Source organism: Nymphaea colorata, chromosome 11 (genome assembly GCF_008831285.2).
Source record: "Nymphaea colorata isolate Beijing-Zhang1983 chromosome 11, ASM883128v2, whole genome shotgun sequence".
Lineage (NCBI taxonomy): Eukaryota > Viridiplantae > Streptophyta > Magnoliopsida > Nymphaeales > Nymphaeaceae > Nymphaea > Nymphaea colorata.
In genome coordinates, this window is record NC_045148.1 from 4,007,232 (window position 1) to 4,032,844 (window position 25,613).

Here is a 25,613-nt window from a genome sequence, read left to right on the forward strand (position 1 = left end):
TCTAGCAGATGAGGAATGTTTTGGAATTCAGCAAAACATTAACTCATAAGACTTTGCAATAGAAGGGCCGAAAATTATCTTTTAGAAATTATTTCATAAGAAAAGTGGCAAAATAAAAGATTTTTCATTTCTATAGCTTTTTTCTAAAAACTCAAATAATGATGTTGTGGACTCGAAAATCTTTTTGTAAAACATATAAGGGCTTCGCTCACATGCTCGACCATTTCTTCCCTCACTCTCTATTTCATCTCAACCCTTCTTCCTTTGCACTATCTGTTCCCGTGGCCATTCCGGCCGGTCACCGGTGATGTTTGCTGGAGTTTGGTAACTTCCGATCACTCTCACATAGTATCGCACTGGTGAAGGTCTCTCACTCATGTACAAGGTATATTTATTTGCTTATTTCTCTTTAGATTTTTCTTTTCTTTGCTTAGGGTTTTAGAATTTAGGTATGACAAAAAAATTTCAATAACTAACCCCTGGTGACCAGCGAGGCCACTAGCAGCATAGCACCGGTAAGACTCTAGTGTGTTTCCTCCAAATATTGTGTGTGTGTGTATATATACCTTTTTCTCTGCATTAGATTTTCCTTAAGGCCAAAGGTTTCACGGTGAACCCATGGTCAATCAAACCTCTCTTCCTCCATCTCTAATTACTTTATTTTATTATCATTATTTTTATTTTATATGATTCCGGTTGAAAGGGCTCACAAGAATCGTTCAAAAAAAATTGAGGAGCAAATAGGATAGAAGTGAAAAAGAAGAGACCTTAGCAAAGCGCTCATTATACGTATTTCCTCTTTTTCTGATTTTCTCTCATGCATCCCTTTACAATTCGCCCTAGTCAATAAGATTGGCAACTTATTGGAAATGGAGAGATCATGACACCAGTAGGCAAGGTTCATTAGTGTCTTCTTTTGTGTTAAATTTCTTCTCTCTTTTTGGTTAATGGGGCTGAGCAGTGAGCACTGAGCATGGAAGTCTCTGTTGTCTCACGTAAATGGGTAGAGGCAGTAGACCCTACCTTCCCCCTTTCAAGTGCAGATGTATTGCTTTATCGTGGTCCAAAAACCATGTAGCCAGAAACTAAGCATGCATGGATGGTTACACATATATGTATATTAACACCATGCACTAATAGAGACATGCTTAGATCCAAATTAAATTAGCATGTAACTTGTCATCATGTGTGTGAGTCATGCTAGCCTACATGCCCATGTTTTGTAAGTCATGCAGCATACTCAAGTCATGAGTTTTCAGCATGAATGCAATTAAACAAGGTGCATGCATGCACATAGTAGGCAAGAGGCTTATGGCATCATAAATGGTTCATACTCATCTACATGCTTCTGTGGCTTGTTTCCAATGTATGGATCAATGTATAACCAAAACAGAAAATGGTGGCAATATGTACAATGTTATTATTACCACATGAGCACATGGGTATATCCATAAAAGAATCATGCATGGTCATTCTACTTACATGGTAAAGGAATGCACATCAGTGTACATACATATACCAACATACTCTAATGCATGCCGCTAGAGGAAATACACAGTGTATGCCATATTATTATAAACTGGTTGTTAAGGAAGCACAGTACCCAAACAAGCGAGCCTGTGATAGCAAAGCTTATACCAGATAAAAGAAAAGACTCATATAGTGAAAAGAAAGAAACCGTAGAAAAGAAAAAAGACACCACCTCTCTCTCTCTCTCTTCCCCAAAATGACACAACTACCCATTTAAAGAAACTAGCTAGGCTTCTTCTCACATTCCTGTACTTTCAGTAGAGGCTAACTTGAGGTAAAAGGTTGCCTGGGGGCTACCCCTGCCTTTATGAAGAAAAATAACATGTACAGAAAAAAAGGCCATTAGGCCTTAACAAAATTAGAGACTAAGGATTAGCCCAGCCCTTAAGACCTAGTAACAAAGGGCATTAACCACTATCCATCTTTACAAAAATGTCATGGTTTGCATTGAAGTATTTCTGCACAAAAAACCAAGCTCAACTACTAATGCTTCCTTAGCTAGCTAATCTCAATCCGTTCATTCCACAAAAACCATGCCCAAGAATTATTTCTTCGATTCCCCTTTTGGACATGGCGAAGTCTTCGCAGCCAACCTTCTTTAGTAGTTATTAAGTGAATGGTATTAGTTCCTTGTGAAACATAAAGATTGTTTGAAGAGTGTACATCTCCCCATCTTCAGTGATGCCCCGCGACTCATCATGGAGGCCACATCAAGATTCCCATTTCTTGAATAACTGATACCGACCACCTTACTCTGCTCGTGACCTTTACCCGGGGAGATGTGAATAAAGGCATCCATAGAGCCGCCTTTCCTCTTTTCTTCACAAAAGATGCCTCAATTCAGCCAAATACTAACTTTAGAGGAGATCTGGTTAACCCAATTAATTTCAAAGAAGGACTCGTAATACACCCTCCATATATCAGATCGTAATGCTTGAGAGGAGCATTGTTTTCCCTCATGAAGGCACCTGTTCCTGAAGTTCCAGATTTGCCAGCACACAATGGAAAAGGTAGATTTCCAACACTAACTCCTCCAATCTCCCTCACCTCCTTAGCAATCCGTCACTGAAAGTTGCGTAGAATATTACAGCCCAGCTCAATTCTCAAAACCAAAGTCCCTTATCAGCCACTTCCATAGGCCTTTGACCAGTGAGCAAGAAAACAAGATGTGCTCCATAGTTTCTTTCCCCTGCCTGTAAAAGAGACACATGCTGGCGGTGTGGATGCCAAGACGTTTGAGTAGAATTTGTGTTAGCAGCCTCCCTTCACAAGCCAAGTAAAGGAACCAAGAACTCTTGAGGAAGAGTGGCACCACTCCAGATATACCTCCTCCAAGCATCTGTCTGCCCTAAGGTTCTGTACCTACGCCGAACATCCCCTGTAGGACTGCAGTTCTTTCCATCATTAGTCTAGACTAACGTATCTAGGGAAGAGTTAAGGGAAACCTCAAGATCCCTCTGTTCGCTCTATTTATCGGTGGGATTCCTCTCTACCTTCTAAAGGTATCCACCTTCTTTTTGAGTGACATCCTAAGCTTACCCTCCACCAGCCCATACTTTTCGCCATAGACTGCATGAATCCATATCCGACCAACCCATTTATGTGACCACCACTTGATGTCTATCCCATCTCTTGTACTCCACTCAAGTAGATTTTTCATACAGTTTCAACCCCAACCTATCCTTTCCAACCCCAAGATCCCCAAAGAGGCTATTTAATAGTCCATAGGCTATTCTATAAATAAAATGGCCCAATGCCCACTATCTTAAAGCAGTCTAATACAGTGACTGACAAGAAGTGCTTGATTCACATCTTCTATTCTCTTTAGCCTTGTCCCACCTTTCTCCATAGGGTGACAAATCTTGTTCCAACTAAGAAGATGTATGTGCTTGGTGTTGGCATCTTCACACCATAAGAATCTCATACAAGCCTGTTCAATAATTCTATTGGTAGTTTTCGGCAGCTTAAATCATCATCCAATAGTTGAGAATGGTTTGGAGGACATATTATATGAGGCACATCCGAATAGCATAAGACAATAGCTTAGCCTTCTATGCAGCTAGCCTTTTTTCAATTTTTGAAATCAAAGGCAAACAACGATCGTCATTGAGTTGACCGGTGAAGAGGGGGAGTCTAAGATATTCGGGGGGAGGATACCCAGCAGCCATTACAAAGTCCAAGACAACTCCTCCATTAAAAGACTAGGAAAACTTCTCGTATGAATCTCTGATTTGATGTTATTAACTTTCATGTCAGCTTGCTTCTCAAAGTTTGCAAGAATAAGCTTAATCTTGGAAAACGAACCTTGATATGCCTTGGTGAGTAGCATCAGCAAACACGATGGCATCGTCATCTTTAGTGGGCCGGCTGATCTTCGGGATTTGAATGTTTTTTTTAATCACCTCTGCTTTAAGTTGCCTATTGAAGACCTCCATGATCATGAGGAACATGTAGTGGGACATTGGATCCCCCTACCTTAATCGCTTCTTCTGATCAAACCACTCTCCAAGTCTACCATTCACAAGAACTTCGTAAGAGACGGTGCAAGCACATGACATGACCCTCTCGATCCACCTAGGCTGAAATCTAAGCATCAACATACTATTTCTCAAAAAGCACCATAACACATGGTCATAGGCTTTGGATAAATCCAGCTTAAGGCAACACCCTCCTTTGGCACAGAACTCCTTTGAATTCACCAATTCGTTAGACCATAGGATATTATCTTGAATGTGCTGCCCTTTGGCAAAAGCGATTTGGTTGCAATGAATGATTCTATTGATAATATGCCTCATCCTATGTACCATATCTTTGGCAATGATTTTGTAAGTAGTATTGCATAAGGAGATAGGGTGATAATCATCCACTTTTTGGGCATCCTCCTTTTTGCCTACCAAACATCATGCTCTGATTAACATTTTTTATCAACTTCCTTTTGATATTAAATCTTAAACTACCATAGTTACATCACTGCCAAATATTCCCCAACATTTTTGGTAAAAGAAGTTTGAGAATTCGTCAATACGTGGGCACTATCTTTGTCTAAGCTTTCCACGACTTGACTAATCTCTTTAGCTGTCACAGGCTGCTGCAGCTGCTGCAGAGCATAATGCTCATCCTTAGAAACTATCTCCCTTTCTAGCATGAGGCCCCTGATCTCCCCTTCAAAATGATCTTCACCCAATAAACTTTGAAAGTATCTGGTGCTGACCTGGGATATTTGAGAATGGTCAGAGAGAACCACCATTGTATCCTATCATGGAAATCTGACATTTAACCTTTCTATTCTTTGTCATAGTGTGAAATAATTTAGTGTTCTTGTCTCCTTTGCCCAGCTACTTGATATGTGATCTCTGCTTTCACATTACTTCCTCCATTAATAGGACTGCGTCAAGCTTCTGTCTAATGCTGCATTCCTCTTCGATAGCCCCAGTCACACCCCCATTCCACGCGGCTTCGAACAACCTCCAATTGAATATGTAGACCACGAATTTGATTGTCTAGGCTACTGAAAGAATTCTTATTCTACTTAGAAGCACCTCCATTTGGAAAACAGCTTCATTCTCTCTCTATTTATGTTCCTGCCCTGATTGGCTATATCAGCCAAGGTTTGAAAAAACGAAAGGGGTCGCAGCCTGTAGATCCTCCAGTTCGCTGACCAGAAGTTAATGATAAGGCATAGTGATCAGAGCTACTACATACAATTGCTTTAAGGAACCATTCCCGCCAAATTGTTTATGCCATTTCAAATTGCTGAAGCACCAGACAAGTTTACACTGCACCAGGGCTGAACCTTTCTGGTGATTGGATCAAGTGAAAGGCTGACTACCATCTGCATACTTGGTAACTTACAAGAGTGAATAAAACGATTAAATGGAGAACAAGAAGAAGACAAGGGGAGGGCATCTGTTTTTTCTCTGCTACTGACTAAAGCATTGAAATCTCCAGCACTAGGCATGACCCCTCACATTAGCTTGGCCAATACTCCACCCCCTTGCTAGCTCATGCCGCTTCAGATGACGCCACCCCGGTGTTCTTTCTGCAGGGGTGTTGAGCTCCTATATGGCCCTGAGCATGAAAAGGACTCGGTCGGTTGTTGATCTCAGGGGATCCTTCCTTGGTGACATGTTCCCTCCCATCGGCTTTCGGACTTGTGGTCCCTTTTAAGGCTTCCAGAGGGCGAGACATCCCCAAGAATTTGAAACTGATTAGCGAATGTGCCAGGTCTGACCAGTATTAGGTCCTTCATTCTGACCATTCTTCCTCCAAAGAATATTAACATGGCTCCATTCAGACTTTGGAGCTACTTCCTTCTGCATCCTGGCCTTAGCCTGACACATCTCCTCATGATGAGAAGTTGCGTCATAGAGTTTACAGAACTTGATTTTAGACCATTTATGTTCGAACCATTTAAGGCCATACCAGATATGCACTAATCATTATAAGCATTTATTCTTTGGTTCAGATATGTAGCCGTATTTTCAATGCACATATGACTCATTCATATATAACATCATAATTGTCTAAACTGTAATAAATGTCATAATACAAGTTTCTAATTACCAGGAACATTTTTTCAATCATACATATACAAGCACATGCATTCATTTGTTGGCACAAAAATTTGGATCTCAAATATCAACTGAAACAAATCCATAATTTCGCAAGAGTTCAAATACAAATATATAAGACATGTATCTCTCAATGCAAGCAAGATCCAGTTCCAAATATGTAATCTCTCCGCGTTTTAAATGGATAAACTTCAATTTCTATTTTTTTTATTTGTATTTATCATTTTGTTGAGGGACCGTTCAGTTCTTTTTTAGCAAGTTAGCCTCTACTGAAGAAATGGTTAGAATGAGGAGTGCTCATGGAAAGAGATTTTCCATCGAGTGCGCCTAGAGTTTCCATCTACAATCTCTGCTCTCCTGGCAGCAGCCGGGGGAGTGGGAACAACAGAATGGGGTTCGGATCATTCAGTTATTGGTCGGGATGGACATGGACGATTATTTGGAAGTGGAGCGACAGGAGCCCATTGATGGGAGGGGGGAAGATGAGGTGATGGAGGATATGTGCAAGGGAGGATGGTACCATAGCAAGGCTAATATCGTTGCTAGTCTGGTGGAGATGGGCGTTGAACGTTGGCCTAATCTGAAGGTAGAGAAAGAAGGGGAGAACCAAGGTTGATCTTCGCAGTTGCTGCTCACAAGCGCCTGGAGGACCAATTTCGAGTTTTGGGCAGTGGCTGGATTCTACGATGGGAGGATAGGCAAAGGTATGGACTATCCCTTCGTTTTTGAATCTCTCCATAAGGCATTGGTCAAAGTGCGAAATCCCAAGTTCTCAATAATGGGAAGTGGTAGATTTCTTGTTCACGTCGGCTCTGAAGCAGAGCGGAACGAAGTTTTGAGGAAGAGGACGTGGATGGCAGGTGGTTGCTTTCTTATAGCAAGTAGGTGGAGGCTTGGCGCTGAGATGAAGATTGATGTGGATGCAACTATTCCGATTTGGATTTGTTGCCTCGACTTCCTTCATTCTATTGGAACACATATAGCCTGACCACTCAGAGGGGCATTGTTGCACGACGAATGAGGCGTCAGTCGGGTCATCACCCGCACAGTGCTTGCAGTTTTCTGTAGGAGAAAACTAAATAATAATTGTAAGCATGCCAACATATAATTAATACTACTTGCATTTACATGCATTTTTTATGACTAATATTGTGGGTACTTGTTAGTGTGAAATATTTTATCTTTTGTGTGTATAATTGATATTGACAACAGGCATCAAATCTCATGAATCCATGTCTCTGTAATGTAAGTTAAATTTAAATTGCTAACAATGCACACTGAAATAAACCAAAGGTTGGCTCGATAACTTGTCCAAGTCTTCACTGTCCATTTACCATTTTTCAGGTGATCATGAATAGAATGGATGGTCAGAGAATGTTGCATTGTATGATGATCTAATGCTGCCGACTTGGTCCATGTCATGATTTGAATTGTGCGATTTAGAAATTTTAAATGGCTTTTGTATTGTCTATTTTTGACGAAATATCTTTGACTGTTTAATTCAACCTATCATTTAACACTAGCAGTTTAAGAAATGTTGCCTAATTTATGATTAGAAGTTTGAAAAGTATTTTCCCACATGCTTTGATTTTAATTTTAAAAGATATTAGATTTAAAAAGATAATTACATTGTCATGACCTTTTAAAAAGTATTTTGGAAGCATGTATGTGTGTGTAATTATGACTTCATGAATCTTTACAACCTTGCAAACATTGAGTATTTAATAAAAAAAGATCCATAAATGTTGTACTATCATATTGAGTATTTAATTAAAAGATATTCATAAATGTTATAGTAACATATTTAACAAAAGTCAGATTGGTTACCAAATAAATTATAGATAAGAATAGGTTTTAGTAAAGAGCAAGTATTTGTCTTTCATATTACATAAATATCATGTATATATGTAAAGTGTGTTTAGGCAAACATATTTCTTCTGTAAGGGTGATGGTCATACTAAGAAAGATAGTATCTTACCTTATTAGAGGACCAACCTTGTATAAACAGACTTTCCAGACTTGTGTAAGTATTTGTACTAAAATCTCACAAAGTGTGGATTGATACGTTAGTCAAATTGACCTCGAAAAAACCAAAGTGAGTGGTATCATTTTACTTTTTGTACCAACAAACGCTTGGTGAATAGTCACATATATTTCTATTCTTCTACTGATGTTTGTATCCAAAGTTGTTTCTTATGTCAGGGGTCTGATATATATAAAAGATTGTGATATACATACACACATAATTATAATTATAATAATAATAATAATAAGCATCAGTTGATGCTAGATGTTGGTCTATGATAAAATATTCAAAATTAGTCGTTAAAAACACATGCAACGGAAGCACTATCAATGTATGGTATACCGATAGTTAATGGTATTTTTAGAAATGGTTTATTGTACATTCAGCTATTTTTAAATATTTAACCATTCGACAACTAGCATATTTCAACATTGATATATATATATATATACACGTGTGTGTGTGTTTTTTTTATTTACTTAGTCCATTATATAATATAAATAGGGCTTATTTAATTCAAATTATGAACTTATGTAGTTTCTTTCAGCGAAAGGCAAAACTAAGACAATTCATTGAATTGGTTAACTCTGTTTACATCAATCCACATCCACTCAATTTATTATCTCAATGTACACCAAACATTGGATGCTTATGTCTATTGTTTGATTGTTCAGTATGATCCTTCCTTACGGATCCCTTTGTCTTAGAGGTTATAGTGAGGATTGGACAATGTCTTCAAGTGTCAGAAATCTATCTAGTAGTTTCACACATAGAAAACTATTATATTATATATTTTTCAAGGGATTGGCTTGTTTGCATTCTTAACAACTCTAAGAATGTAATATATTGTGACTGGTTTTCTTTCTCTTCATCACCGAGGAAACCTAGGCCCTACGTCAAAGCCTTGGAATATCTACAGCTTGTTGATCTCATACCCGTATTGAAGTATGTTTCCACTGTTCTTGTATGTCAACAATTTACATGAACTATTTAGTTGTGTTCGTGCAAATAGACTTATACCAACACTAAGCTTTTAGCTGGTTCAAACTAAATGAGGGTAGGGGCTTTAGGAAGTTCACACCATGCTCAAGTTGCAAATGCAAGACACCAAAGTTAAATGGAGAAGTGAAATGAGAATGAGCAATTTTATAACCCTCAACAGCGCCAAAAAAAAAATTATACAAATGTTAACAATTTCTTTTCCTTGTCCCCTGTCAATCTTAAGGTAGGTGCCACACAGATTACTTTATTTGCATTTATGATGTTCAAGAGCTAGGTTAAAGAGTGCAAGTAGTGAAACCCCGACTCTAGAGTCTATTGATTGTTCTTTTTATTGTTTTAAGATGTTTGGTAACAAGAATGTTCAATAGGGCAAATGATTTTTATATTTTTGAAAAAAAAAATCTCAAAAATTGGAATCGGTGCACATGAATTGAATGGAGCATTGCGTTTCAAAGAAAAGTGAGGAAAAATAAGAGGATTCAGACTCGGTATCTACCATGTGAAAGCGTGGTCGAGGGCGAGGGCCCTGAGCTGCCGTATAAAAGCCGTGGTGCCGCCTGGCTGGACGTGAAGCTAGGGGCCCACGCAGCCGTACTGACGTAGGCGGTGATCTGTGGTTGGACGGTTGGGTCGGACACGCAAAGGCAGCCGCCTCTCCCTCCCAACCGTCGCCTTTTGCTTGTTGGAGGTGAGGTGCTCTGCCCACGGCTGTGACGTAACTTGGAGTACGGTATGCGCGGGGCCCACAAACGGGCAGTAAAGACTAAGGGACCGGGAGGCCCACTTGGCGGTTGGTCCGCGCCGGGAGGCCTGCCTCTTTTGGAGCAGAAAACCGGAAGGTTCGCCGTAAATCGGTTTTGGGGCAGCCAGCAGATGACACTTCCCGTTTTTGAGCAGTTCGTCCATGACATCGAGCTGGGTCAGGTAGCTCCCAACCAAGTTGAGTTGGGGGGACCTAAATACTCTTTCTACCAGTTCAAGTCAGACTCATTTAGTATACACACTTGAACATATACACCTAAAAATCTTTAACATTTTATATTTTAATATCTCAAAAACTCTTGGTAATGTGTCAAACGTTTTTAAGGAAGCCATTGACGGTACACAAAGAGCTTTGTAAGAAATTCTTCGGCCATGCGCCAAGAGATTATAAGCGAGCCAACTTTTGATGTCATGTTGAGGTATATATAGGTCAAATCAGCCTCTTAATAGCAGACTATTTAGTTTTGTCTCACAAGACTTTTTTTTTTTATCAAATTCCCTTCGTATCAAATAACAAGTCTAAGTCCAAACCATCACGACCCTCATACCCAATTATCTATTGTGTACCATATTTTCTCTCCCTCTCTGTTTTCTGTTTATCAGCGGCGTGACTGGGATTAATTATTTGAGCCCAGAGGTCGAAGATGCGATGGATCAGCTCAACGAGCTCAGTTATGGGCGGAGCGGAAAAAATGGATAGGCAACTGGGTAGAGGTGTTATAGACGAACAAAAGCTGTTGATCCTGCAGCTGCTTCGAAATTGGTTTGCGTCTTTCGCTTGTTGGATTCAAACCCAACAAGTCGCTTCGTCGGTGTGAGCGGCTTTAAATTAAAGCAGGAAAAGGAGCAAAGCACCGCCGTCGAAGCCCCCACCAATAAGCCTTGTGCCTTCAAATCACTTGCTGCCGCTCTCTGCCGTCTTTTCCGACTGACCAACCGGACTGCTTGATGGCCGCGACCCCCTCCTTATTTTTTCTGGCCGGCTTCCTTACTTCTATATTTGGCAAACTTGGGATTCGGATTTGGATTGATTGCTCATTACTGAGTCATCCATTTGATCGAATTTAAAACATAACCTAATCATTGAGCCAACTATGCATAGCTCTACTAGGTTGTGTGATCGGATCTGAACTAATTAGCTATAGAACCATTCATGAGTCTTGATTCGAACAACCCAACTAAGCCCCATTGGGCTAATTAGCTATAGATCCGTTTATGAGTCTTGATCCCAACAACACGATTAAGCCCCATGTATTTAGTCATAAATTTTATCCATTTATGACTTCTAGATTATATGACAACTTGAAATCTTCTTTTCATGTGAAGGAAAAAATAAAAAAAAAATCAAGTTCTTGGAATGGGTTAGGTGGATCCGGAATGTTCGGGTTTTAATTGATATTACCTACGGATTCGGTTTGGATCCGTGCACTTTGGGCGGCAAGGTCAATTTTTTCTGCGGCGGGCCGATTTTCAAGAAGCTCCAAACTCCTCTCCCCGCGTGCAGCAGTCTCCCATTTCTCAAGCCTTTGAAATAGACCCTTCCCCTCCTAACGAAGGTGCGGACGGTTTATGTACAAACACTGTACGAACCGCAAAGTTTGACCTCTCTCTCTCTCTCTCCCTCTCCTCGAAATAAATAAACAAGGAATATATCACACCATATTCCTAAATATAATTCTACTTATGCAAAAAATGATTTTTGAATAAAATTTAAAGAGCATTAGCATATTGTAGCCTAACATGAATTTTAACTTCACACTATATATTATAAACCAATGATGTAAAGTCGAATGGGAGGTTCGATTTAAAATTATGGATCTGAAATCCTAATGATCTTTGAGATCTACCGTGATACAAATAGAACCTAAAAGTTACAACAAAATTAATAGAAATACTATAATAAGTATTAAAATCATTTTAAAAATATGTACTAAAAAAGTGCAACAAAACAGTATTTCAACCAAATACTGTCAATATTTAAAAAAATATCGTACAACATTCTTTTCTTGTTTTATTTTATTTTTTAGGCGAGACCATTGTGATATTTCGAAAATGTAGTCGATGCACGTCATTATTATACGCTCATATGCCCTTCATGTCATTTTTAAGCAGAGGAGTTGGGCTCCTTCATGTTGTTGTTTCTCGGAAAGTTCAGTTGAGTAGCCTTCGAGGGTGAGGTTTTATTTTGGGATGCACTCATTTCATTTGTCAAATAACGCATGTATTATATCTATACTTTTGCAAATATAAAATTAGTTCACAACATTAATGGTATGCTTTGCAAATAAAACAATTTGTAAAAGTTGAAGTAGATTCGTCCCATCTTTTGAGTCATGTCAATGAAAAAATTACAAAATGAACTGACCTCATGTTAAGATAAGCCACAGAGCTTATCCCAGATAAAGCTAGTAAGTATTTGCCGAATAGTTTAAACAGATAGACAATGAGAGTAATTGGTTTCCAACTCGGGGAGATGCGAATTCATTTCCCAAAAGCAAACAAAATGAAACACCAGACTTTCCTCTCTCACGAAACAAGCAAAGAAGCTTCAAACGACGCTAAGCTGCTCCGAGACAACAGCCATCGGTTGGTTTCTTGGAAATTAAGTCGAAGTGCTGAAGCACTTTTTTGAACAAGTGGAAAAATCTTCCGACGCGTTTTTCCTTAAGTTGTCGTCATCCGTGAGAGAGAGAGAGGTGGCTGCAAGCAAAAACGCCTCGCCCAGCCGGCAGCCGCCCCCCTTCCCGGCCTCCCTTTCCGAAAAAAACAAAGCGCCGAGCGAGGCAAAGGCCGACGTCGGGGCCCACCAACCGCCACCCAGATGACGACAGACAGTAAGAAAAACAGGAAAAAATGGAGGAGGACAGGAACTCCGGTTCCTTCAATGGAAACAGACGTAGAGCGAGGAGGGGAGGGCCCAGATGCCAGCTCCCTTCCCCTACCTCTCCTCCGCCCCACATTTGACCAACTTAACCGACGAAGGAGACGCTAATTAAAAAGCGCAATAAATCCACCGCAGTAAATGAAAGTGAAAGGCAATAACCCCTTCGTCTTCATGAATCAGGACCATTCGCTTTCCCCCCCTCCCTCGCTCTCCGGCCACCGAACACCCCAAGCACGGGATCGGAGAAGGTCAATAAATGCTGCCTCGAGTTCACCGACCACCGTCGCCGTGCAATTAATCTACCCAGAGGGACCACCACGCTTTTAAGTCGCCGTCAGCGGGGCCACAACGTCATGCAGCCGCGACTGACCTTTTTGACTCCACCCCACTTCGCTCGCTCATCCTCGCCTTCCGGTCCCGGCCTCACCACCGGCCCTGTCCCCTTCACGTCATCCATCGTCATTTTCCTTCTCTACACGCCTACGGGTACGCCTTAGGGCAGTCTATCACTCATCCTTCCTTTCCATCGTCATCATGGCCCCGGTGTTGTTTAGTACGTACATCCACATGTGACATCCATCATGCGCCTCGCAGAGAGCGGGTCCCGCCTCCGGCAGCAGCCGCGCCCCACCGCTCCCCATATTCGCGCCGATGGACCCCGAGCGACGTCCCTCCCACGTACACGAAACCTGCCCACTGCCAAGCAAGACGGTACACGTATGCAGCCGATCACGAATCTCCAAAGTGATTGGTCAGACCGCACCGACCCCCACTCGATGCTATCCGCGCCGCCCCCTTTCCTCATCCCCCGCCGATTGAATAATTACAAAAGTGGTGATCCGAAAGAATTTAAAAAGCGTAATCCGATCGGCCGATTAAAAAATAATCGCCTGCCGGAATATCCAGAGGACCGACGAAAGCGTATATTAAGCAACAAATATCGCTATAAAGCACAGCCACGAGATCTGAGAAAACTGTTCCGTCAAATTATATTTCACGTTCACATCACCAAGCACAGGCGATGCGCTCTCGCTAGATTCATGATTGAAAAGATACATAATCGCGATATTTGGAAACAGAAAAATAAGTAGATGTATGTACATAATGGTGCCGAATAGGTGGTGGCTCCGATCCGGTAGTTAAAGAGAAAAAGGAGAGAGTAAGGAGGAAGCAAAAATGGATGCAGAGAGATCCCGAAGCCGGAGGGTTCAGTTCTTTGGACGTACCCAGAATCCGGTCCAAGTTAGGCGGACTCTGGTGGAGGGAGGTTGAGGTCGAAATCCAGACCCTGTCGCTGCGGGACGTCGACGACGACGGACGACGAGTCGGAGTCGCTGTGGGTGGCTCCGCCGTCAGAGGTGCCGGCTTGGAACGCTTCCGCATCGATGCCGACGAGACGCGGGTCGAAGGCGACGGCGGGAGGCTTCTCGGATCGGACGAGCGCATTGAAGAAATAGAACGGGTGCGCGACGGGGATGGAGCGGGGATGGAAGGGGAAAAAACAACCCACGGCAGCCGGTGCCGGGACAGGGGTGCTGGGATGCCGGAGGTCGAGGTCGAGATCGACCGCCTTCAGCTGCTGATGCGCCACCTCCTTCTCGCCACCGGATCCAGCCCCATCTCGGCTCGTGGACTCCACGGTGCTGCTCTGACTGGGGCTCCGAATGTTGTTCCCGTCTCCGACGTCCCGGGCGCAAGGCGAGATGGTAAGGGGTAATGCGTAGGCTACCGGAAAGTTCGTCTTCGCCTTCGAACCCCGGAACTCCGTCGCGGCCGCGTCATAGGCTCGGGCTGCCTCCTCCGCCGTGTCAAAAGTTCCCAACCACACCCGGCTCTTCTTCCCGGGATCCCTAATCTCCGCCGCGTACCTTCCCCACGGCCTCTTCCTGACGCCCCTGTAATGTACCTCCTTCGCGAGGACGGCCCCCGCCAGTCCTGCCGCCGCTCCGGATTTCGACCTAGGCGCCATAGCCAAACCTCCTGTCGGAGAAGCAGAAGCCAACCGGAAAAGATGAAAAAGCGAAAGGAAGCGCAGAAAGAACAGATCCAAGGTAAGACGTAGGATCTCTGTGCCTTCTTCCCTGGGCTTGAGAGTTGAGAGAGAGAGAGTGGGAAGGTGATGAGCGGAGGACAGGTAATGGAGAAGCGAGGAGGAAGATGGGGAGGGCATGGGGAGTTGGGCCTTTCTTTATAGGGAAGGCCGTAGCGGGAGGAAAGGGGTGGGGTCAGTTGGGAGCGGCTTCTCAGGGGAACGATCGGCGCAGTCAACGGCCGCTTGACTGTCCTGTTTTTCTTTGGCTTGCCGCCGCCCCCGCCTCTAAGATGGCGGCATCGAGATTAGTGCATAGGAAGCCACGTGGAGGGATTAGCATAAGAATCGTGGATGGCGGTCGCTTCGCGGCGGCTAACCCCACGATGCCGCTTTCGGTGTCGCTATTACGGGGAGAGGCGGCAGCGGATGGAGACCTCGTCGTCTTTTATCTCTTGGTGGTGTGGCCGCCAACCGCTGGGCCCCCCTTCTCTATCGCTCTCTTTCCCTCCCATGGAAATCGCTCTGTCATTTCCTTGCCGAACGGGTCTCTCTCTCTCTCTCTCTCTCTCTCCGAAAGGAAAAAGAAAGGGCGTGGGGCGGCTGTTTAACCACTCTTCTGCGTGACCGACAACTGGGGGAGGGGCCACTCGAAGCTTCGTTTCCCTCCACCCCTCTTTCTCGCCCTCCTTTTCTGGCGCCTTTCACCAATGACGTTCAGACACACATGGACCCTTCTAGCACTTCCCCCTTCTTCCCTTTTTTTTTTTTTCTTTGGTTTTTCAAATTATTTTTATTTTATTTTGAGTTTCGCTTTATCTGTCCTTCAGCTTTTGGTGCTGTGGTTGGGTACGAAATGACCGTCCACCCCTGTCATGTTCCCTGCCCGTTTTGTACGATCCATCGTCTTGGACCCACACCGACCCTCGTTTGGTCTACCTAGCGATTGGGTCACTGCATGGATTCGGCCTCACTTTCGCCGAGCCCACCTCGCCCAGAGTCCAAATTTCGTACCAGAGGAAGGTATGGCGTTTGGTCCGTGCCAATCCTCCATTCAAAGGTATGGGTGTCATCAATTCGATACAGCTGAGAACATATAAAACTTTTAAACCTGCGGAACCAACCGATTTCCAATCCTAACCGCATGCCATCTCGCCCATATTGGTATCGATACGCGCCGATACAGTAGACTAATGAAAAAATAAATTTGATTTTTATATCATTTTTTAAAGGCTAACATCTGTGGAAGTATCTATCAGCTCAAGTGCTCAATCCATTGTTTTTCTCTGTTCCCCTACCGAATGAGAACGAAATTTTATAACATTAGACAGCAGGACACATTTAAAATGGTTTCATCGATTTGTATGAATGAGATTTAAGTAGCTTGTTTGTTCAATGATAGTTTATTCAACTTGTTTCACTGTATATGTTTTGCTCTAGTATAAAGCTAGTTAATGTAAAATACAATATTGTATTCTCTTACACTTGCATTAAGAAAAGAGATCCATATGTTGATTTGTAACTGATAAAGGGGCACTTGTGATTGTTGTATTTGCATGTTTTTGTCATAATATGTGCATGACCAGCAAATCGTGTTATCCACGACAAAGAGATTGTGGAAATTAAGTACTTGAGAATTTGAAACTATATTTGCAAGCTTAATTAGTTGTTGTTCGTTTGCTGATGTCAGGTTCTTCTTACTATTTCTCCTACGGTTGCCACGAGGACAAAAATATTTAAGCAATGAGAAGGCATACGTACCTAAAAACTTGTGTCTTTTAATTGTTTTTCTGTGAAAACTTATTGTTTTCGGCATAAAAGGATCCATTGGAGCACCATCCTTCAAGAGCACTTGGAGCACCTACCCATGCTGTTGGGAGTTCTTGGGAAGAACCAACTCTTGCTAAGTTCTCTAAAGAGGCGTTTGACACGCACAGACAAAGATCCATAGTATGTTTATCCATAGATCTTTGTCCGTAGATGAAAAATCATGGACGGTGATCCATGGACCAAAAACCATCCACGGGTGTGATTGTGACTGACAAATATCCATGGTAATGCCTTACCATTGTTTAATGCAGCATGGATAAAAATTAGTCTGAGTAAAATAACCAACTTCCATTCATCAACCAAACAATGAAAAATAACTGTCACAAAATAGTAAAATAGCCAGCTTTCATTCATCAAAAAAATAATGAAAAGAACGGTAACCTAATTTCTAAAGTAACCAAATCATGAAAATAACAATGAAATGACCAGCTTCTGTTTAGGCTTCTTGAAAGGTCTGAAATATTGTATGGAATTTCTTCTGATTTCACTTCTCATAGGCCTAAATTTAAAATTCAAATTCCATATCTGAATCCTCCAACCAAACTGGATTAGATTAGGCCTATGGTCCAAACCTTAGATCTAAAACTCAAATCCAGATCTGAATCCAACATCCAAACAAGAGCAGGTTAGACCTTTGATCCAAACCCTAAATCTAAAGTTCAATTCTAGATCCAAATTCAATGCCCAAACCAAACCATATTAGTCATTTGATACAGATCCCTAGTCCCATATCCAAATCTAATATGTAAACTAGATCAGATTAGACCTTTCATCTAGATCCCTATATCCAACACATCAGCCGGATCTGAAGCAGGTCCATAGTCCAAACCCCTAATCCAAAATGTGGAACCAACAACCAAGTTGCAGGCCTAAAGTCCCAAAATCCAAATCAAATTATAATTATCTTCCGTCCGATCAAGAAAAAAACACGAGTCATTTAAGCCTTAGAATACACTTCTCTCGCACTTGGTCAATGCGTTAATCCAGCCGTACAAAGGATGTTATAGTCTCTAAATCGACTCATTGACAAACGGATCCTAGCAGTTTCTCTCTTAGCTTTGTGATCATGGAACCAATAGCAGTTTCTCTCTTAGATTTGTGATAATGGAACCAACCGGCAAAAAGCATTAACGCTGCAATGTTCCATCAACGCACTAAATGGGTTATACGAGATATCCAGCATGGAAGTAGGCGAGCAGATGGAACTATTTCTACTTTAGGGACCAGGGTCACGGTATTTATTTCACTCAAGATTGGGTATCTATTTCAGGTGTTCTGCCCGTGGCTTCAGAGGTAAGATTGTTGGCTTTGCATCGAATTAAACCACATGCTCCACCACTTGTGTGGGTCATCTTGGGGCTGTCTCCGCGAGATTGAAATCAAGCATTGCCTGGGACAGGGTCAAGGTGGCCCTTATGCCTTGGGTGACACACGTGCTACAATGGCTGGGACAAAGGGGCACAATCCCGCGAGGGTAAGCTAACTCCAGAAACACGTCCTCAGTTCCTAAAAAATATTTTTAGGGATACATGTAGGAATATTTCAACAGGGCTGATACGGGCCCTGGCCTGCCCCTCCCTCCGCCTCAAAAAATTTTAAAAAATTCCATTTGTCTTATATAAAAAAAATTGAAAAAAATATATTTTGACCCCTATTAACAATTTGAAACTATAATTCGGCCTCCATCATGAAAATTTCCCGGCTTCGCCCTGCTTCTGTAAGGGTGAAAGGAATGGTCAGACATCGTACTAACATGTGGATCCATTATCCTGGTTTTGGTCACGTGAAAGGAAATGGAGGCAAGTCATTTTCAAAAATACTTTTCCTAAACCCCTTTGCATGCATAATGTAATGCGACCTCTCCTATTGCAGTAAAGAAGGGCCAGGTTGATCAAATTTTGCATGTGCATAGTCATCCTAGGTGCAAGTGAAGTCCTAGATAGTTGCCTGAACTTTTTCTTCCGTAAGTTCATGGCGTCAAGGCAGAAAAGGCACTTAGTAACAAAACACTAGGCATCGCATAGAGCATACATCTAAGACTACCAGTAAGGTGTACAGTTTGCGAGGAACTCATCCATAATAAGGTTGAGAAGATTCACTTGCCCTGCATTGCATAGACTTCTAACTAAGCTCGCGGATCATATGCAAAATGGATTCGGCTCGATCCATTAGTCTATCTTCATTCTTTCTAGGACCCTAGATTCTGATTCAGTCAAATTACCCGTTGGCGAATCATATGTCGGAAGTGGACATACCTTGAACAAGCCACCTTCACTTACCAGTGCTTTAGGTGCCTGTCAGCAGGAGAAGAAGAAGAAGACAAATGATGTATTGAGTTTTTAGAAAGCATGTCAAACAACTGGCATGCTTCATCCTTGCTCTTCAAGAAGCCAGTTCCACGGCATGAAGGACCGATGAGCTGATGGTTACTCTTTGGTAAGCCATCATAGAATTGCTATAGAACCAACCACCTTGCCACCTCATTATATAGACACTTGCAAAGAAAGTCCATATATATGTTCCCATTCCTCGTGGAACTGCTCATCCTTACTCTTGCAGAAAACCTTGATGGCTCACCAATACTAATTTGCCAATTCCATAAGTACTCACAAAAGGAATTCTTGTTGAAATTAATCCCACGTTTCACTCTGTCGTGTATCTTATTTGGAATTATCCCTCAAAGAAAGTGGAAACAACCGGATCTGCAAGACAGTCCCTGACATTATTGATCATTCACAATATCACATATGTCAAGGAAGAAGTTGATATAATTGTAGGAATCTTCATGAGATAGGCCATGAAAGATAGGAAGCACATACGTTGGTAGTGTTGGTCTTGATCTCATACTAGTGTGCTCCAATCCCTAGCTAGTGTGGCAATTGCCGAGCCTTGGTGGTACTTTGCCCCAAAGTACCCAAGCAAAGCACGGGATGGATGCTCCTGGACATGCTGCTCCTCCATGGGCCATGCTTGTGCAGGTTACCCATGCCTCTCGCCCTCCATCTCTCCTTGTCTTCCGCATCTTCTACTGATTTGCTCTAGATCATCAGCCTCGAAGCTGTAGTGGTTTGCCGAGAGACCTACACCATTGCACACAATGGAGCAAATCCAAGTCTATGGCCCATGGTCTACTTGATCTGCCCAACCTAACCAACCTTAATGTGCAACCAGATTGCGAATCACACACAAAGATAGAAATCAAATATAGAAATTGCTAGCTGGAGAACCAATTTACAATAAAAGGCATTCAAGCACCCAAAACGCGACAAAAATTATAATACTACCCTTTCTCACTACTGCAGTAATTCCAGAATCTGAAATCTTGACAGTGGGTTAGAAATTGATATTTTTCAGAAAAAACTTCTGTGAAAATTTAATTATTTCTTGTTCTAGACATGACAAATAGTGAAAACAGAACTTTTAGAATGATTTTGGCTTATAAATCAGTTCTTTCGAAAACTGCGGAAAGACAGAATGTGAAATACCTGTTTTTCTTATGCAATGCATCTACTTATTTTCTTCGAACTACAGAAAGCAAAAATCCAAACATATGACGTGCTTTTAACAAACACAACCTTTAGGTTTCCGGGTCCGTGAAAATGATAAAGTCAGTAACATGAGTTGCCTCATATTCTGCACTCTCGACACTTATTTTTCATCAGTTTCCATCAATATCACATCCTACCCTTTTACTTGAAATCAATATGGATTAGACTTCAATGACATCGCGATGCTGTCAAATATAATATTGGTGGTTAATTGCACCCGTTTTCACACAATGGCATGTTTGGCTGGAAAAGGATTATTGCCATTAAGTGAACTAATTTGTCCAATCGGGTTATACTCATGATACTAGACGCTTTATCCCAGCCAGAAGAAAGGCCAGAGATGATATAACTTGATTTGCAACATGGTGGATAAAGTCTTTTGAGAAGTATCTAGTTTTCTCTAGTTATCGATGTTATTGTTGCAATTAGATGCAACTGGACCATCAGATCTATTTTGATGACCAAATGATGCTACTTTGTATCTGAGGAAAGCAACCAGCCGGAGCAGCAACGATAGCAGAAGCTCAGAGGAGCCAAACTTCTGCAATTCAAGCTTCTATAGCAGCTCTGCCAAGCCGCAACTGCTGTTCTTTGGGAACCTTCCAAAATCATCTATCAACCAAATATGCCTGCATTAAAAGTTATCTAGGTCCTCTGATCCAGTAGAGCTTCAATTAGAAACTTCAATCCTTTGTTGGCATTGCAATGAATCCAACTAACCAAAAAACGTGTTCAACCACAGAGGCACTTCAGACTCAAGATGCCTTCTCAAACCCAACTATTAGTCAGCAACTAGAAAGGATTTGAACACGTGTTGCAACATCAAGAACCCACAGCCATGAACTAATTAACTGATATTAAAACATATGAACGTTCTTGATTCTGAAAGTCAAGTTAAAACATTAGTTTAGTTCATCTTTTATCAACTGAATACAAATGAATTCATGAATCTGATGAATGATGATACAATTCTCCAGTATCAATATAAGAAATCAAGTCCAACCTAGTCTTCCTCGTGTTTCAATCAGGATCTCTATCAAATATAATGTCAAGGTCAATCCAAAAGAAAAAAACACATAAGAAGCAAAAATAGGAGACTTAACCACCAGGAATTATACCCAACTTCTGGAACAATGAAAACGAAGAGAAAGGTCACTTGTTAGGCTGCTCCTCTATTGAAAATATGAACCGAGAATAGCCCAAAGATATCATATTCAAGAGGACTCCTTTGAGCTGCGGTAATTCCTTTTCAACTCATTGAATCTTTTCATGCAGCTTGCCTTCGACTTTCCAGGCACTGACTCAGCGATTTTCTCCCATCGCATAGGAGTATCCTTTGGAAATGCTTTGAGTGCATTCAGCAATGCCACATCCTCAGCATTGCTCCAGCTCATGTTGCTATTCTCGACCTTATTACCCTCCTCCTTCTTCCTCTGCCTCAGGAACACTGCAAACGAATCACCATCAGGACCAGGCTTCACCATTGCAAGTGATTTTGCAGCTGCAATCACATTTTCTAGATGATGCCTTCCTCTAAAAGGCTCTGCAATAAGCTCCCAACGGCCAGGCACTCCAACAGGATTCCTTGCCACCAACTTCTTCAACAACTCGAAATCCTCCATTGTCCACTCCATCTCTGGCTTATCTTCCTTATCTTCTGACTGCTGCTTTTCATCAATTTTTGACGAATCTGGCTCGATTGATGTAGACAAAGACAATGAGGGTGCAAAGGGAGGGTCAATACTAGGTTTCCTTTGGCGTACAGATCTCTTCCTCGGATTAACAACCTCCTCTGGCTGCATAGCATCATTATCAACCTCCTCTGGCAAAGTCTCGCCCTGGCCAACTGCTACATCACCTCCAGTGAGGGAGAGTGGGGCAAAAGGACCAACAAAGAGGGATAAGGCCATCCAAAGAAGAAGGAAACGAGCAGCAGAATCACCAGGAAGACTAGGAAGAAAGGAAAGAGCAAGGAGGAGGAGGGAAGAAGTAGAGCAGAGGATAAGGTGCATTTTTCCAACTCTTCGAGTGGCAAAATTTGAAGGGCAGATCTTTGCAGAGGACAGGGGTAAGAATCTTGGCCCACTTTCATCCTCCACATAGTCCATTTGCTTCCTCTGTATTTCTGCTTTCTTTCCCTGCAAAGGGGACAGAGCGAACGTCATGCTTGTGACACATATTTACCCAAATTGGCATGTACTTAGCATCTAGAGAAGTCAAGAATTTTTCGTTGGGTAAAAATGGTGCTCGCCAAGCTATCTCAACATGGAAGGAGACCATCTATAAGTACTGACAAAATAAAAGGATAAAACTAGGATCTTCTTCCTTGAAGGCCCAGAACATTTTTCTTGTTTTCTGAACTTTTTTCTTGTGATAAGTTTTAATAAATCATACTGTTTTAAGCACTTGCAGATCTGGAAAAAAGAGAGAAGTCCTTTCAGACGATAATGGGGCAAAATTAAGTTTTACAGAAACTAGATTTTGCCCTGAAAGAGGAAACAGGTTTGGCAAGGACATGAATTTTTCCTTGCAGGTAAAACAAAAATTAAAAAGAGGGATGGCATTTTTTCCAGCCAACCGTTGTTAGGGAAATAGACCGGCCAGAGCTGTTCATGTCCAGGATACCCAGCCAACACATTTCATCACTTGTGGGTGGCAAAAACCAGCTGAAGCATAAAAAGTGTAATAAGAAAAAAGGGGAAAAACTCCAGCTACCATGAAAAAACTGAAACGCCAAAAAAGGGGTTATGCCACCACCATGGCTAGCCATAGAGGCAGAAAAAGGAGGGTGAAGAGTGAAGACGTGAGAGAGAGGGGGTCCAAAAGAAAACTAGCTCTCCCTTCTTCTCCTTAGTTGTTTCCAATAGTTATTTCTAAACCAAGTATATATTAAACACCTACCTCTTTGCTGCCATAAACGTAGAACCAGGTTTTCACCTAGAACCTAGTTTACACCAAAGTCAGGTATTTAGCAGGACTTAAATTTTAATTATGAGGTTGAACCAAGACTCCAAATAACTACATAGACTGAAATCATCGCAAGTGACTTTTCTTTTAAATTTGGAATGCTCTCTCTCTCTCTCTCTCTCTCTCTCAACCCCACCCCCCACCCTCCCAAACACACACACGCACACAGAAAGTTATTCAACTGAAACTACTACCCATTTCCACATATATTGTTCTTGGGCTTTATCCATGAGGTTTTCCCCAGGTATTAAGTTATTAATTAGAAAGTCTTGTTTCTCTCAGAAAAAAATTGGGAATTAAAAAAAAAGGTCAAAAATATATTAAAATAATAAAAAAATTTATGAGTTTTGTACTAATTGCCTCACAAAATCATTGACTAAAGTTCAAAATACTTATCAAGATTTTAAAATAACTAAAAAAGTTGAAAATACTAAACAAAATGGTAACTTTTTGTTGAAAAACCTCCTCAAAAGCTCACGCTCTATTTTGAACATATCTAAACTGATTAATTTATTTTTGGAAAATTTATTGCAATATTTTAAAAATATTACAAAATCAATGACAATGCTACTAGCCAGTACCCAAAATTTCTGCACACTCTCCCTCGCATGATAAGAGAAGTGTACATGCTGCATGATCACAAAAAAACAATAACTGCAGCATTCATGACCTTCAGATTTTTAGTCACTGGGATACACATGAACATATAAATGTACGATCAGGAAAATTGATTGAGCATGTATTAAATAAATAGTTACCACAAACATCACAGGTTGTGTAACCGATGCATTCACATGAATAAATGCTATTCCACACAAACAAGAATGCCAAAAAGAATGAGAAGCACTAGGCTAAATCATTGCAGATTATACAATGATGAAACAACCTTACTGCACTTGTGCATCAAGACAAAAAGAAGCACGATGCAGCTTCACGTTTGAAAGTCCAGATTTTAACTCATTCTGGAAAGCTCCATGACCGGACAACTTGCTAGCCTGCAATTACTCTTCCATAGATGAACTTTCTCTATGCAGTTTAATAATTAAAATTTGTGCAGAATTACTTTTAATCCCAAGCAAAACAAAACCTTCACCCCGAACAAAGACTATTGAAGCCTCGCAAGTCACACAAACTCCAGGCAGTGACATCTACTCATTCGAGCAAATGAACAAACAGTTACTGCGCACCCAAAGGAAGCCACGGAAAACAAAAAACGGCAGAAACCTCAGCATAATTAAAAGGTCAAGAAAACCAAGAGAAAAAAGAAAACAAAGAAAATGAAGCAATAACCGCAGCATCGGCCGGTCAGGTATCCATTTGGTTTTCCAAGCACTAAGGGTAATCACAAGACACAAACGCTCGTGCGCCAATAATGCCGCCGCTTAAAAATTCAGCTAACAGGATCAACGTTCAGGGGAAATCCACAATTCAAAAGCAAGAATCCGCCATCTCCTGGTCAGTCCACCGAAACCAGAATGGATAGCCAACTGCCAAACTCCCACCTTCTCAAGAGAAGGATGGAGAAGAATTCAACAATGCAAGATCTGAATTGCATCACCGGGAGGAAAATCATGAAATCTAGGCTTTCAGAATTGTATCAACTGACCTTGAACGGATGCAACCAGAGTCAGGTCTGCAAGGAGAACTGATCAATACGAAGCTGATCGTAACTTGAAAGAAGAAATTAGCACACGCTCGAAGATCGCGAGAAAGAGAGCAGCAGTTCCTGCATTAAGAGATACTCTGATGGGCAGCCCCGTGGAGACTTGTTTTCCTAACAAGAACGGAACCCTTTTTATTTTTCCACATCCAATATTTTGTTTTTCAGACAAAAATGCGTGTTAAGAAAACTATGTTCTCAAGAAAGTTGGCTCAACTTCTTTGGTCATCGATGAGCAATAGTTACGAACAAACTGAATCTATTTTTATCATTTAAAACAGTTTTAGTTTATATATTACCACAAAAATACCCACAACAGTGAGAGATGAAAATGGGATGGTACACATATATTCCCGTTATCTAAACCCCATCCGGTGGCTGAAGTAGGCTTACTTAAAATAAAACAATAAGAAATGGTGACGCCCCTTAAAGTTTATATCAACCATATCAGAATAGAATTAGTGGGTGAATTAGAGATTAATTTCTAAAAATCTTACAAAGAAAAATTATTTCATTTATTTAATCAGGATGACGTCGCTTGATTAATCATATGAATTTCATGGGGGAAGGATAGGCAACGTGCATAATTAGGGCAGGGCACTAGTGTTGATGGCCTTCTCTTACTGGATCATACAAAGAGCTCAGTCTCGGAAAGGCTTAAAGCCCTGGCCATAGTTGCCAAACTTGTTACTCAAACTCAGATTGGTTGATGATCAGGTCAGCGAGTTGACTAGGCAACTCAGTGAGTTAACTTTTCTACTCGATCAAGTTTTAAAAGAACTTGAATCAAGCGAGTTAGGACTG

General features: G+C 41.5%; 2 protein-coding genes and 1 long non-coding RNA gene across 6 annotated transcripts; 1 reads left to right on the forward strand and 2 right to left on the reverse strand.

Annotated features, from left to right (window-relative positions):
- The first annotated feature begins 247 nt into the window (after positions 1–247).
- Positions 248–7,326, forward strand: LOC126410578 (uncharacterized). 2 transcript variants are annotated; one of them, XR_007574810.1, is made up of 2 exons: positions 248–385; positions 6,346–7,326. It is a non-coding gene; the product is annotated as an uncharacterized LOC126410578 (long non-coding RNA). The 2 variants fall into 2 exon arrangements; XR_007574811.1 differs by having other exon boundaries at positions 6,357–7,326.
- Positions 7,327–13,741: 6,415 nt separating this feature from the next.
- LOC116265064 (ethylene-responsive transcription factor 4-like) lies at positions 13,742–14,960 on the reverse strand. The gene has a single exon (XM_031645602.2). It carries the CDS (start codon positions 14,943–14,945, stop codon positions 14,019–14,021), a length of 927 nt encoding a protein of 308 aa, XP_031501462.1. The 5' UTR covers positions 14,946–14,960; the 3' UTR covers positions 13,742–14,018.
- A 6,173-nt stretch (positions 14,961–21,133) lies between these two features.
- On the reverse strand, positions 21,134–25,044 carry LOC116263798 (transcription factor MAMYB). Of its 3 annotated transcripts, XM_050080403.1 has the most exons (4): positions 24,756–25,044; positions 24,440–24,651; positions 24,036–24,328; positions 21,134–22,320 (listed from the first exon to the last, which is right to left on the reverse strand). In XM_050080403.1, exons 3-4 carry the CDS (start codon positions 24,051–24,053, stop codon positions 21,397–21,399), a joined length of 942 nt encoding a protein of 313 aa, XP_049936360.1. In that variant the 5' UTR covers positions 24,054–24,328; positions 24,440–24,651; positions 24,756–25,044; the 3' UTR covers positions 21,134–21,396. The 3 variants fall into 3 exon arrangements, with proteins under 3 accessions (XP_049936360.1, XP_031499439.1, XP_031499438.1); XM_031643579.2 differs by lacking the exon at positions 24,036–24,328 and having other exon boundaries at positions 24,756–25,042; XM_031643578.2 differs by lacking the exons at positions 24,036–24,328; positions 24,440–24,651 and having other exon boundaries at positions 24,756–25,040.
- Between the last annotated feature and the right edge of the window lie 569 nt (positions 25,045–25,613).

Coding starts and splice junctions, on each gene's coding strand:
- LOC116265064 (XM_031645602.2), bottom strand. CDS start 14,945: ATGCCCTCCCCATCTTCCTCCTCGCTTCTCCATTACCTGTCCTCCGCT.